General features: G+C 36.5%; 1 protein-coding gene across 1 annotated transcript; it reads right to left on the minus strand.

Annotated features, from left to right (window-relative positions):
- Positions 1–357: 357 nt before the first annotated feature.
- LOC149374147 (uncharacterized) lies at positions 358–11,313 on the minus strand. Its single transcript, XM_089594750.1, has 4 exons — positions 10,997–11,313; positions 10,420–10,813; positions 9,769–10,345; positions 358–494 (listed from the first exon to the last, which is right to left on the minus strand). The coding sequence occupies exons 1-4, from the start codon at positions 11,311–11,313 to the stop codon at positions 358–360; spliced, it is 1,425 nt and encodes a 474-aa protein (XP_089450876.1).
- Between the last annotated feature and the right edge of the window lie 3,387 nt (positions 11,314–14,700).

Here is a 14,700-nt window from a genome sequence, read left to right on the forward strand (position 1 = left end):
GGGATCTGGTAAAAGGCTTTTTTTAAGTCAATTACCGAGAATACCGATCCCTGCAGCTCCTGGAGAAGGTCCTCGACGATCGGGAGTGGGTAGCGGTCGGGCGTCGTGCAGCTGTTCAGTCGCCTGTAATCGCCAGTGACGCGCCAGGAACCGTCGGGCTTCGGAACCAGGTGGATCGGGCTTGCCCACTGGCTAGAAGAGGGCCGGATGATGCCCTGGGCCATGAGACGGCTGAACTCGTCCTTGGCGGCGTCGAGACGAGGGCCGATGAGTCTCCGAGGGCGCTCGAAGACCGGGGGGCCGTTCGTGTGAATGCGGCTCATGCGAGGGTCGAGCTCGGACTGGTCTCGCGCCACACTAGGTAGCTGCTTGGTGGCTAGAGAAGGCGGCGGCAGCGCCGCTCGGCGTGGACAGCGCGAAGACCTCGCGTGGCTTCAGCTGCTGCTTGCGTCGACCGCCTGCGTGTGCCTTGACGATGGTCGAAGGCGCCACACCTATACATTTTTACGACACGCTGAAGCGCTCTGATCAGAAATCTGAGATGGCTATCGAATAAGTTCGGGAATTTAGGCAGCGTGAGGAGGGAAATGGTAGGTAAAGGTCCGAGGTCCGAAGTAGGCTACTAAAATAACCAAAGTAACGTAGTTCTATCCTATATCAGAATATTTATGAAGGTATTGATTGGTGTGTGGAGATATGAGACCTGCTGTCCTGCTGGATTAGTAATAATCTAATTAAAAAAAAAAATAAACAAATAGAAAAAAGGAAAAAGTTGTGCTGTTCTGGCTTTGACCTCATATTTCCGATCCCGCGAGTGTTACTGGGTTCTAGCACTGGGTGAGTTTGTGAATTCAGCCACTATGGCCGTACTCCTATGGCCTTAACCTATATTTCGTACATGGCCTCTTAACAACCTTTTTAAGCGCGCTTGTCTAAGAAACTAGGATCTCCCCCCTTCTGAGATACCGGGAGGATTTACCTCAAAAGACATCATGATGAAAGACAACTTACCTCCAACTGAAAATATGGATTACGGAGAGTCTAAATCAGATAAAATCCAATATAAACGATATATCGACACACTCGAAGATGCAAACTTAGCCACAGGTAACAAACTTAAAAAAACAAGCACAGCAAATAAATACGAAGCGCAGATTGTAAAATAGCTTCTAGCACTCTCTGCCTCTCAGATCAAGGACAAGCCAGCTTCACTTTCAACTGAATCTAAGTGCACTAATAAACAAAACTACCATAGAATTCCAACTAAAGTCCTTCACAACGTTCAAAATCAAAGGCCCTACAGTGTCATCATATGCAGTAAAAAACCCCTGAAGGACCTACTTCTAAGCTGTACAGGTATGCAATCAGCAAAATTATCTTTAACAAGTATAAGGTTGCCAAATTATACTAAAATCAAGCAGAAAGATTGAAGTCATTTTAAGCAATTTTCATGAGACTAACAAACGACTAAATGAGCCAGAAGTTTTAAGCAAAGGATGTGACTTATTCATCCCTAATCACAGACTTGTTCGAAAAGGAGTAATTCGAGGTGTAGATGTTGATGTAGAAGAAAAGAATATTCTGGAAGACTTAAAATGTCAGTTTGAAGTGCTGAGTGCTACCAGACTTTACAGATTTAATCCCAAACACAAATATGACAACTCGCTTCCTAAAAAGGTTACCTACTACATCAATTTTAATGACGTTTAGAAGACAAGATCTGCCCAGATACGCTTACGTTTATGGAATCTAACAAAAAGTACAGGCCTATATTGCTTCACCTAGAATTTATTTTTTGTGTTTTTCTTCTAGCCATAATTCAGACAGGTGCAAATCGCCAGCACTTTTCAGAAGTTGCGGAGATACAAGGCACAATGGCCAGAAGTGTTCCACTGACACTATTTGCTGTCCAAGCTGCAAAGGTGAACACTACGCTATGGAAAAAAGTTGCCCTGTTACGATACAAGAACGGTACATATAGTACATCGTAGTCACCAAAAATAAGCCTACTGAGTATGCTAGAAGAATAGACATCTGTGATAGACAAACGACATCTAACATAGTCACTACCAAAAATCTTTCCCTCATCTCGCTAACAAATTTCATATACATGACGACAACAGATTCAGCATACTTAAGGAGGTTTGGGAATATCATTTAGAGAAGCGAGGAACAGGGAGCCCCCTTTACCGCGCACCTCCTCTTGCACTCTACAAACTTGAAACTGTATGACTGTAACTACTTATATTTTTGAAAAATGCCTAGCAAGGCTTGATTTTTTTTGTTGAGCATCTTCGTTTTGTACCAAGGTATCTATGCAAACGTTTTTTTTTATTCCAACACATTTAAAATATACCTTAATTTTAATTAAAAGGTAAACCTAACCTTGTTCTCTCATAAGAGACCGTATTAAACTGTTAATATTTTATAATTTTTTTTTTTCGGAAATTTCCCCTGGTGAAAAATCTGAAAAAATTCATGTGCACTCCTTCTATGCTCCAATATAACATACATTTTTTTTGGCACGTTTCTCCATTTTAAACTTTTCTCCCAAACCTCCTTAAAAGATCGGACCAGGAACTAAACACTAAAAACAGTCAAACGCACTGACCAGTAAGTACCGCCTACTCCTGCACGATGAAAGATGGTAAAACAATCCATCCTGTACTTGGAGTACCCAAAAACAATTGGTTCAAGTATCAAGAGAGCAACAGTCCAGATTATATCTTAAGCAAGGACTACATGTACACACCTCAGTTCACCAACCTCAATACTTTCAATGTACAAGTACGGAATGAACTACCTGCTGCTGTCCAACCATTACTAAAAACACGATATCTACCTCCAAATAATACCTTCAAGCTCAAGAACCAACGGCTACAATCTGATCCCATACAGCAGATCTTCGAAGGGACACATCCGCGACAACAGATGGACTACTCAAAGGACATTTTCACTTTAGACAGCCACGAAAATTATTTGAACTATAAATAACTATTCAAGTAGTATACAACCTACATTTTATTTATTCTTAATTATTTATTACTATATATGTATACATATACAATCTTTTTTTTATGTGAAAATATTTTATATAAGGTTTAGATTTCCGCTTTGGCAGTAAAAATTTTCAAAGCGTAACGCTTTTTCTGTCACGCCTATTAGATATACTAATACCGTTCTCTCTTGAATAGACATTCTTTACGATTTTTACATTTACATACCAATAATAATCGACATCAATCTACTACGATAGGTGGTACGACTACAGACGGAATTTTTTCGAGATTTTGAAATAACATTGTATCTACAACATTTATTTCTTACTATAGCTACCACAAACTAATTTTTAATATTGTACAGAGTGATGAATAACACACTTTGCAACGAATAATCATGTGAATATTTTTTAGTTTGATTTTTTTGGTAATTTTTCTGCATTAATAAATATTTTTTATTAACTGAGGACACAACTACTATTTGTAATGTCGACTTTTTCAAAATTAAATTTTTTTGTGTTGCATGTTTCAGAACGCAATAAAAAATAGTAGCACATTTTCATATCCATGTTTTCACATCTTTCTAGGGTCGATGCGACACTACGACTGGTTTTTTTTTTTTTTTTTTTTTTTTTTTTTTTTTTTTTTTTTTTTTTTTCTTTAACACAAGCAACAGCTATCACACAATCTATTAAGAATACTATGAATCATTCATGCTTGAAGGACAATTACACGTATACGTCTAATTTAAGAATATTGTTCCGGAACGCCAGAAGTGTTGTAAGATATATATTCTTAAGAAAGTTGCAAGCGAATTTGATATCATAACTGTAGTTGAATGCTGGTTAAAGCCAGGCAGGACTTATCATTTAAGTGGATAAAAAATCGAATTTACACCGATGGAGGTGGCATTATAATTTTCTTTTGCGGTAACTTAGCGTTCAAAGAGTTCTCTTTTAATTCGTCAAATAAATACGTTGAAATTTGCGGTTTTACTATTAACAATATTGAACCACATATTAAGCTCTATGTTTGTTATAGGCCACCAGAAATTTCATTAACCCATTCCGAATGAAATGAGTTGTTACAGAACGTAGATCATAACTACCATTGCATACTGATCGATGATTTCAGTGCTAAAAATTTTTAGTGGAACTGTAACAGCAATAATGTAGAAGGTACTCGATTGGAAGCAGCTTATACTGCTACAGCCTTGTGCTTACATAATTTTGATACTCAAACATATATCAATCTACGTACCAACTACAGATTGAACTTGAATTTTAATTTTTTCTACTCAAAACCTCGAGGACTGGATTAGTTATGAAATGAGTGATGTCACCTGGAATTCCGACCATTTTTCTCTATTTTTCAATTGCTCTGTAAGTAAATATTGCTACAACAAGAGATCTTTGAAATGTAACAAATACACACCGATTAGAATAGAGTTTAGGCTACTTTGGATGCTGCTTATTCAACCTTTCTAACTAATGAATATGGATGCCTTTTACCAGCTGAGCAGTATAATGTATTTGTGAGAACAATTAAACAATCTATTATACATAACACGTCAGCAGCAAGATTGTTATCCAAACGCAAGCACCTAAACCCTGTTCCATGATGGGACACAGACTGTCATCGTGCTGTGAGACTGAAGAAGGCTGCTTTTAAAAAGTACCTTTTCTTCCTAGATTCACAAGACTTAATTAATTATAAAAAACAATGTGCCTTAACTAGAATACTCTTCAAAACCAAAAAGAAAAATAACTTTCATTCTTTTGCAAAAAGTATTAATCATCGCAGAAATCCGGCCTACGTGTGGAACGTATATAAAACCTTGAAAAATTGCTGGTCTAATAAGCCACCATCGATTAATGAACATTTACAGGTTGGTAACCAAGGTGTGCTGGACTCTGCACTTGCTAAGATCTGCCCCCCATGGGCTCACTCTAACCCCTTTACCATCCCTACTCTGTTGAATTCCTTGATTCATTTTTCTCTTTCACAGAATTTAACTTTGCTCTGCTCAGTAAAAATACCAAGTCTGCTCCGGGCATTAACGGTATTAACTTTGAAGTCATTACCAAACTTCCAATCAAACTAAAACTGTTACTACTTGACATCTTTAACAAAATGTTCAAGTCTGGGTGCTTCCCAGATTCCTGGAAGGAGATTTACATCTATTTCATCAAAAAACCTAATGGCAATGGCCTTAGGCCCCTCTCCCTTTCTTCTTGCTTATGTAAACTCTTCGAGACGATTGTTAAAAACAGGATGGGATGGTGGTCTGAGACAAACAATCTCTTGCCAAAAAGCCAACATGGGTTCAGAAAAGGAAACTCTTGCCTTGACAACTTAACTCAATTCTTTATAGTCACTGAAGAAGCCTTTAAGAAAAAAAAAGATGTATATGCTGCCTTCCTTGACGTTGAAGGTGCCTTTGACCATGTCAACACTGACATTCTACTCACTAAGATAGCTGAACTGGAATTTTCTTCGCAAGGCATCAAATTCATCAGTTTTATTACCCTAGGCAGACAAATCTATACGGCTAACTCCATCCCCAACCATCATATCACCTACAGAGGTTTATCTCAAGGCACTGTACTCAGCCCTTTGCTATACACCCTTTATGTTTCCTCTATTATTTCGGTATTCCGGATCAGATCGTTGTTTCTCAGTTTGCGGATGATCTTGCCATTTACATCAAATCTAACGATTCCCATAACAGTACATCTATACTGGAACAATCTATCTCTTCTATAAATGCTAACTTTAGCGAAATAGGCCTCAACATTTCTCTACCTTAATCCAAGTTCCTACATCTCAATAAGAATGGTATAAGACCTGGTGAAACTAGCCTTAACATAGGGAGCACCTTAATTAAATCCTGTACTTTTGTCAAATTCTTAGGTGTATACATAGACTACTTATTAAGCTTTGATGAACACATTGCTCACGTACACAGAAGATCTATGTCTGCCTTAAACATAATCAAATATCTGAGAGGCACTTGGTAAGGTGCGTGTCCAAACACTCTACTTACCTTGTACAAAAGTTTTTTCCGATTCATAATTGATTATGCAGGCTTCATATACTTTCCTAAGAACTACAATAAAATTAATAAAATTGAAAAAATACAATACTCTTTCATTTGATATGTATTGGGCTACCGTATGAGCACTTCCATTAATATTTTAGTAGCCGAATCAGGACTGATCTGTATTAGAGAGCGAACAAGATTTTTATGTCTATGCTACTTGGCTAAAATACTCAGCAACATCAACTCAGAAACATCCACAACTATTTTCCATTTCTACTTCAAGTTTAATAATACTTTTAGGATACCCAGAATGATTACTAGCTGTATACATTGAATTTCTAGACTATAACAATGGTTACAACATCACCATCAATTCTAATTTTAATACATACAGACACCATTTCTTTGAGCTCCTTAATAATTTTATCCTCCTCTAAACACAGTGTTAAAACTAATTATTTAATTTTTAACATCAAACTCAAACACCAAAAATACCTTACGTCTAATCCTAAGAACTCTGTTAAATTGACATCGATTTCAGCACACTCTAGACTAACTGATAACGAAGATGCAGATTCAATTGCTAAATATGTGTCTTATTCTTTAAACTTGGCTGCTGATAGCTTTAACTTTACTGATTAACATGAGACTTTTTACTCCGACGCCTTTGCAAACAGTGACGGTAAAAATGATTTGGATGGCAGCTTCAAAGGTATAATCTATTTTGATCTGTTCCACAAGTCTACCAGAACCCCGTGGTTCTAAAATACTTATTTCAGTAGAAAGGGCATTGTAACTATTAACAGTATGAGATCTAATCGTCATAGTCTTACGGAGTCTCTATTCTACAAGGACATTGCTCCTGATGCTATATGTAAATGCATTTATGAGTTAGAGAATCGAAACTATGTAATATGGGTTATCTGTAAACTTTATAATGCGCACAGAAAAGCCATATATGATGGCCTAAAAAAAATAAAAATGTATCCTTCTTACAATATTGACAGTATTATTGCAAACCCTTCTAGGCATGCTTGCTCATTAGTTTGTCAATTCATTAAGGATTATTTATTAAGAAGTTAATTATTTAAGCTAAATTTATTGCACAATTATAAAAAAAAAAAAAAAAAAAAAAAAACTAGAAAAAAAGTAAATATAACGCTGATAACACACATATCAAACTGTTAAACTACCTAACTACAACCATGCTCATGTAACTTCAACAACTTGTAAATTTTCTATGTCATGAACGTTACATGTTTTCCTTTTTATGCGCTTGATATGTATATTACTATGCAAAATATTTGAATAAAGATAGTGGACATTCCGTTGAGGTTGGTACACTACTTTAATACAAAAAAAAGTCTATACATCTTACTAATATGTAAAGCAAAGTCACTAAAGCTGTTGTAATCGCTAACCACGAAAACGACTAAACCGATTTTGCTACAATTTTGCATACAGATTCTTGATGATTCCGAGATGGTTTTTGCATAGTTTTTTTCTTGAAAAAGTTAATAACGATAGTGATAAATAAGCTCAACGTTTTGCTAAAATAAGCTAGCTTTGCGCATTAGTTCAGTGCGATCCACTAGGTGGCGTTAAGGTAAAATTGAAGCCATCCAAACTCAAAGATAGTGAAGAGTGGTTATATTATACCTCATCAAGTTGCCAATTATTGTAGTCGTTCAACCACAGTACACTAAGAACAGAGTTGAAAGTCATGCAGCTGGGTATCCTGGCTACCGAAGACACTCTTTTTTCATGGGCACGAAAAATTAATCGGTTTTACTCTGGATCGTAAAAATAGGCAGTCATAACGTCAACGTCTCCGGCAAAATACCAGGAGACGTGCCTAGCTAGAGCACAACCTACTCCATCACTTCAGAGTGTTGTGACCATTTAACTGTCTGGCCTCGTACCGTCAGAGAATTTTTTACTTCGATGCAAGCCAGAGAAGGCAACCCTGAATGGCCTTCTTCTTGGTGGTCGTCCCAACGACATACCTACGGAAAAGTTTTTCTCCTTCAGGCCCACTTTTCCAGCTAATGATGAGTGGTTGGTTATTCGAGGAACGACCTGAAGACTAGACATTCTTTGATCAGTGGCGTACCTCCCTCGAGTACGGTCTCCATAAACAGAGACTCCAAGGATAAGAGTCAAGCTAACCGCAGCTGGCTCTCCATCATCAAGAATAATAATAAGAAATAACTGGAAATTTAATCACTGGCTCTTTTCAGGGTCATTATAAGTATTTACGTTCCCTACTCAACCATCAATCTCATCGGTTCTTTGAAGGGCCACCTAAGCTTAAACTACCTTGCCAACAAATACAATTTTACTACCATTTCCAGAAACGATTCATCGACTAAAAGACTATGTAAGGCCGGCCACTATTAAACCAAGTCAGTCATTCACTGGCAGACGTCACAAGCAGAGTTGTTCGTCGCAAGGCTGGGGACCCCGGTGACCGATAACGCTATGTTACTCTCTCTAAGCATTTAACCAGAAATCACCGATCCTCTCCAACGTCTGCGCTGGGTGAACCTAACAGCTATGAAGGAAAAATAAACTCGAGTCAACGGAACAGTCTCCAATTGACAAGCATCACGAACCAATCTCTTCACCTTAGACCTTAGACCACTAAAACAACTAAGTCTGCAAAAAAAAGTGCTTGAGACACTAACGTCTTTAACGTTATACCAGGAGACGTTGGGAAAGAGCTCTACAGCTAGCTCCAAAGCTTCAAACGTTGTAGTTTTCCTCACGATCAGGGGATACAACAACAGGCCAGAGAAGATCACCATGTCGTGAGTCTCGGGCGAAGCCGAGACAGGGGGGGGGCTGCTAGTACTTTGTATATTCTTATATGAATATATATGTATGGGTCATTCTACCGAAAACGGCATATTTCATGTCTCAGCCGATTACAACGTACATTTAAGGAGATATTGATATAGAAACTTATTTTAATTATTCAAGAGATATTTACTGCCAAATGTAAAATATAAGTCAGACCATAAAGAAGTTTGTTTAGATGCTAAAAAGGGGCTACATTAATGTTACAGGCTCGTGTTTCACTCGTAAATTTACAGTTTTTATGACACCTGGGATCAAAATACGGAGTTCCTAATTTTTTTGCAGCAAGAAGTTTGAAAGTTTCTATCACAAAAAATAATTTAACACATTTAATACGGCCAAAAAAATTGTATTTAAGATTTAAATGCTGTTAAAGTTGTGGGACCAAATTTAACATTCTAATTGAAAATACTCTTACAAATGGGGCCGTCCATTAATTACGTAAACACATTTTTTCTTAATTTTGACCCCCCACCCCCCCACGTAAACTACAATAATATTTTGAAACCCCCCCCACCCTTTATAGTAAACATAATAAAGGTAAATGTAATCAAAACTTGAATAAAAAAGTAAGAAAAATATTTAAATTAATGAGTTAATTTATTTAATCACTTCGTAAAGCATACAAATATAATAATCAGTTAACATTATTAATATTAACAAAATTATTAGAAAAATAATTTTTATCAAAAACATTTATAAATTTTATTTCCTCGTTTTATATAACATTATATTTATTTGTTACGTAAATCACATAAATTCATGTATATATTTATATTCATAACAATAATAAATTATAATATTTTATATTTTTTCATAAAACTACGAAATTAAATGAACAAACTTAATTCTCGTCTGCCCAATCACACTTTAACCATTCTATTATGGATTGAATAAAAGGTAGATTTTCTTTTTCTTCATCTAAAAGTACAACGTCTTCATGATACTCCTTTACATCCATGATGATAAGTTCCTCGACGGCAAACCATTCAGCATCTTCTGCGTCACCCTCATTAAGTATACATAACACTTCGTCTTTGCGACGGTTAACTATACGTGCTGGAGTTTTCTTGGCAACTCTTTTTACTCTTTGACCAGGATGGACATCTTTTTTATGGCTTTGAACATTTTTTATACTCGCAAAGTATAAATGACAAAAAGGGCATATTCTGTCCAATAAACTCTCTGTAAGAGTTTGACAATGGTAGTCATAAGGTAAAATAGGATGGTTTGTACGATCTTCCCAAGATAAATTGATGCTCAATCTTTGAAAAAGACCGAGAAAAGAAGCACTTTTCGAATCTTTCAGTGGATCTGCTAGAGTGAAGCGCCCATTTTCTTGACTCTTGCATAGTAATGGTGGAGGAAAGAACCTGTCCTTTAAAATCATATTAATATCACTCCTGAAGTCAGAACAGCAATTCCTATCATCGCACTTCACAATCTGTAATACAAAGTTATTACTCATGGATTATAATTGAAATATTTCTTTCATTTTTATATGAAAAATAAACAAACCTGTAAAAAGTATTGCGATTCTCTCGCAGGTTTTTGGTGCCAGGAGTAGTTGACTTCAGGAGTAGATGGTAAAATTTCATCAGGATTTATATATTTTACTAAGACTGGGTACTTATCAATCGTCATCTCACTCCAAATTTCTTCGAGAGTTTCGCCAGCTTTTGCAAAGTTTTTTAATTCAAGTTCTTTATCTTCGCATTCTTTTTTTGCATTCAAATGATTTCCATAAAAATTATGAGGTAATATGACACCACTGAGTGCTCGGCTTAACGGAGCCATGCGCCTCTCAACTCTGTTAAAGGCACTACGGCCGGGAGCATTGGTCATAACAAATAGGGCATCAAGCCCATACTTTTTAAAATGCTGAATAGCAAAAGCTATTGTTTTGTGATACCTAAAACATAAAATTAGAAAAACATGTGTAATAATCATTTGAAATTATACTAATATCTAGTCATTTTTTATCAAATTTCAATGCCAAAAAAGTTTCAATATCTAGTCAAAATAAGTTCAAATGTAAAATGAAATGTACTTTAATTATTTGATGAAATGTGACTAATTGAATGTTCATATTTACCTCGGATTTTCATCTGGGCCTCCATCGACAGATATAATAAGAACTGGTTTAATTTCATTATTTATGCGACAAATCTCATCGAAATTACTTAATTGAAATAAGTTATCTATGTCATTTGCACGAGTTGCTGCTGTCGAACTCGAGTGCTTACCACTTCTGATACAAATGTAAGTCGGACCACTGTAAGAAACAGCTTCAAGAGATCCATAGTTATCGGATTTGATGTTTATACCAGCATACACTGACGGAATCAGAGTATGTTTATTTGCGACAACCCAATCGTGATCAGGCAATTTTATCCTGTACTCCACGTGCATAAGTCTTGGTGATTGTTTACTAGCTGCAGTAATTCCAATTTTCACTCTGGCTTTATCATCCTGTGATATGTAAGCAACTTGTTTTGGTCCCAACATAGAAGCTAAGGAATCTACCATTTTTATTGTTGCTGTACAAAATTTACCATCTGGGTGGTTTGTGTGTAAATCGTTTTGAGGTTTACAAAGGCGTACAGGCACGGTTTTTACATGCCGTTGGCCTTCTATTGAACTCGATCGTTTCGGAAGTAACCTGAGATATACTGCACTCTTGCTTATGTGGATATCTTTTTCATTCAATTTATTTGTTAAATCTTGTAAAGACGAGCAGCTCCTGATTTCTTCTGTTTGTCGTCGTTCATCAGCAGCACTGTTGATAATAGCAATGTCGCAAATTTTTTGTAAAAGTTCTGGATAATCTGATTCTTTCCTAGGTCGCCCGACTACAGCTTGTACATTTCCATCTTTATTACTTTCAGTTGATTCAATTAGGCTTGACAGTTTGTTTTTCTTTTTCTTTAGTCTAAATATTTTTTTTGATACTCTGCCATTTTAACTTTTCGATTCAATAACTTTTCACTTTTTTTTAGTTCTATTCTAGCCTTTTTTATATCTTTTTCCACCTCATCTCCAACCAAGTTTGAATCCTTCATCATAGTCAAAGATGCAATTTGACTTTCAAACGCATTTATCTTAAGTTGTGATTCGTTTTGCGAAGGAGTGCTATATTTTCTCTTCAAGTTAATTTTTTTTTCTACCGCTTTTTCAACCGATTGTTTTACCTCATCATTATTCTGAATAGTACTTCTTAATTCTGAGCACTTCTGATTACTATCTTGTCTTTCAACTTGAGTTTTGTCAGGCAAGATTTTTTCTTCGTCAATATTGCCAGAACGTGTTGACGTACTTCTAGGTGTTTTTAAAATCTAAAAATTTAAACCGTAAGGATTAGAAATTGATTTGGTATAATATAGATAGATCTGTCTAAACACCACCCTCGCGTACGCGAGCAACGCGTGGAAAATTATTCGCGTGTTTTTCCACCTGCTGTTTGCGTACGCAAGGGTTGCGTTTAGACCGACAAAATAGATATGATATAATTCCGAAAAATGTTATTTATGCAATAAAATCAATATACTTTTTATTATTAAGCTTTAGTTATAGATTTAAACAGTATTCAGAAAATTCGAATGTAAATAAACAAACAAACATAGCCTCTACAATCCATGCATATTTAAATTATATTTTGTAAGACTTAAAGAAAAGAATCAAAGTCTGCGGGTGTCTTGGCATCACTTTTTGCAGCGTTCCATTCTGTATACGTTTTCTTTTGGTTTTCTTCCTTTGACACATTAGGATATGCTCGCAAATGAGCTTCATAAAATCTTTGGTACAAATCACCTCGCTTACTCGACATTTTCACTCTCACAATAAATTAGGAAATGATGCACAAATCTGTTGTATCCCGCTCTGAGCAGAAGTCTCAAGTATGTACTGTACATGCTAGTTTTTATTGTCAATAAGGTAGAACGAATACTTGCCGGGTGTCAATTGATCTTACGATGAAACCTTGTAATAGAAATATAAATTGCGGGAAAGACAAAATCATTTATGTCGAACGTCTGATGATTACGTAAAATAATTCGAATGCCCCCCCCCCGTACGTCATCTATAATAAACAAATAACATACTCCTCCCCCCAAGGTGTTTACGTAATTAATGGACGGCCCCAATGCAATAAGGCTTGGGCACTCTAATCCGGCAACGTTGTATTCTACAAAGGTCAAAGATGTTGCAAGAATTTTTTCGGATTTTTCCATTCCAATAAGCTAGAGCTAAAGGTTCACGAATTTTGAGATTGTGTCTCCCCAAAATAAAAACTAAGTTTCCGTAATGCTAAGGAATGTTATGTAACTTTTCAAAGCGTTCAGTTTTTGATTAGGACGGTGGTGGGTTAAAATATACCTGTTTTGAACCATGATATAAATGCAGTGGCAAAGTTTAATTTACAATCTTAATTTTTTGTCGCATTTATGAGAGTCCGTAACGCTTGTTTTTCGAAAAGCTTGTAACGCTAAGAAATCTAGTATATCTTGGCGAGACATTTTATCATCGACTTGAAAGGTGATGAATTAACTGACAGCTGTTACTTATAAGATATAAGTACAATATTGACATTCAATTCTGATTCGGTGCGTTGTAATATCGATTTTTCAATAAATTTGTAAGAACTAGTAACACTCTTTTTTTCTTCGTTAGGTCACAAGTATATTTTAATGAATGATATATTCAAATATATCACCAAACCAAAGCTATTGTTAATTTAAATTCTCACGCCTAAAATAATAGGTACTAGCGCTCTCTAGCTGCCACCGCAAATTCGGATTTTAAATTTCATTGGGGTCTGATTGAGTTCTTCGATAAACGCAATAGCTTTCGAGATTTACAGTAACAATGTACCTTTGAACATAAAAAAGTTATCTTTCTGTTACTTTTTCGTAGTAAAGTTGGTGTTGTGACGGAAAATCTCAAACGTGATTGCGTGTATCAATCTACTCAATAAGACTCTAGCAGGGACATGAACTGATCATCACTCTTCTCCTGCCGTACGCAGCAAATCCGACTCTTTACTCATAAACGTGGCTCTTTGAAACCTCGTGTACATATTTAATATTTATTAAATTGATATATACATATATTCACTTAAACTTTGTATTATTTCTTATTTAATCTTGGTTTTGATAGAACACAGCAGTAGATGAGATAGCAATAATGCTAGTACAGTCTGCTAGCTTTCCCTCACTATTGCTTACTTTCTTGCATTACTTGGGTTAGGAGCTGACCCGTGGGACATTGCAAGACGGGGTGAATCCTGTAGGGAATCGGTTGTAACACTGCTTCTTGACCTGAAACAAAAAGAGGCGCCGACGCAGCGTTAGCAAATCTCGATCGCGTTCGTCACCGTTGTCCCTCTCACCTCTTGGGTTTCTGCTCCTAAAAAAGGGAGATTGGCGTGGGAGTTCTCCCGTTCTACGGGAAGAACTATTAATTTACACACAACAAATACCTTTCACTATTTCTTTTATTAAACACTTAACACTAATACACAGTCTCCCTCTCTTCACAATACACGACACAATGCTTTACCTCGTCTTCTGGACTACGCTGCAGTGACTCCGCCTCGCACCTCGCAAGCCGCGAGCGCTCGTCCACCACGTCTTGCTGGTCTGGGACCAGGAGGTGCTCCTGCTCTTCCTCGACCCACACTACTACGTAGGGGAGAGGCGGGTGTGTCCGGCAGGGTGGATCGATTTGGCACCTCCAATTTATCCTCAATAGTAATTAATTTTCATTTGATTTAGCACAAAACCTAATCTTAGAAGCATCCTA

Source organism: Copidosoma floridanum, unplaced genomic scaffold (genome assembly GCF_036245765.1).
Source record: "Copidosoma floridanum isolate Cflo_tuat_1 unplaced genomic scaffold, Cflo_Japanese_pri ptg000021l, whole genome shotgun sequence".
NCBI classification, from domain to species: domain Eukaryota; kingdom Metazoa; phylum Arthropoda; class Insecta; order Hymenoptera; family Encyrtidae; genus Copidosoma; species Copidosoma floridanum.

Bases quoted from the DNA above. Each gene is read 5' to 3' on its own strand.
- LOC149374147 (XM_089594750.1), bottom strand. From the start codon at position 11,313: ATGCACGTGGAGTACAGGATAAAATTGCCTGATCACGATTGGGTTGTC. The intron at 10,814-10,996 runs GTAAATATGAAC...TTTATGTTTTAG, and splicing joins GGCCCAGATGAAAATCCGAG to GTATCACAAAACAATAGCTT. The intron at 10,346-10,419 runs GTTTGTTTATTT...TTTGTATTACAG, and splicing joins AATCGCAATACTTTTTACAG to ATTGTGAAGTGCGATGATAG.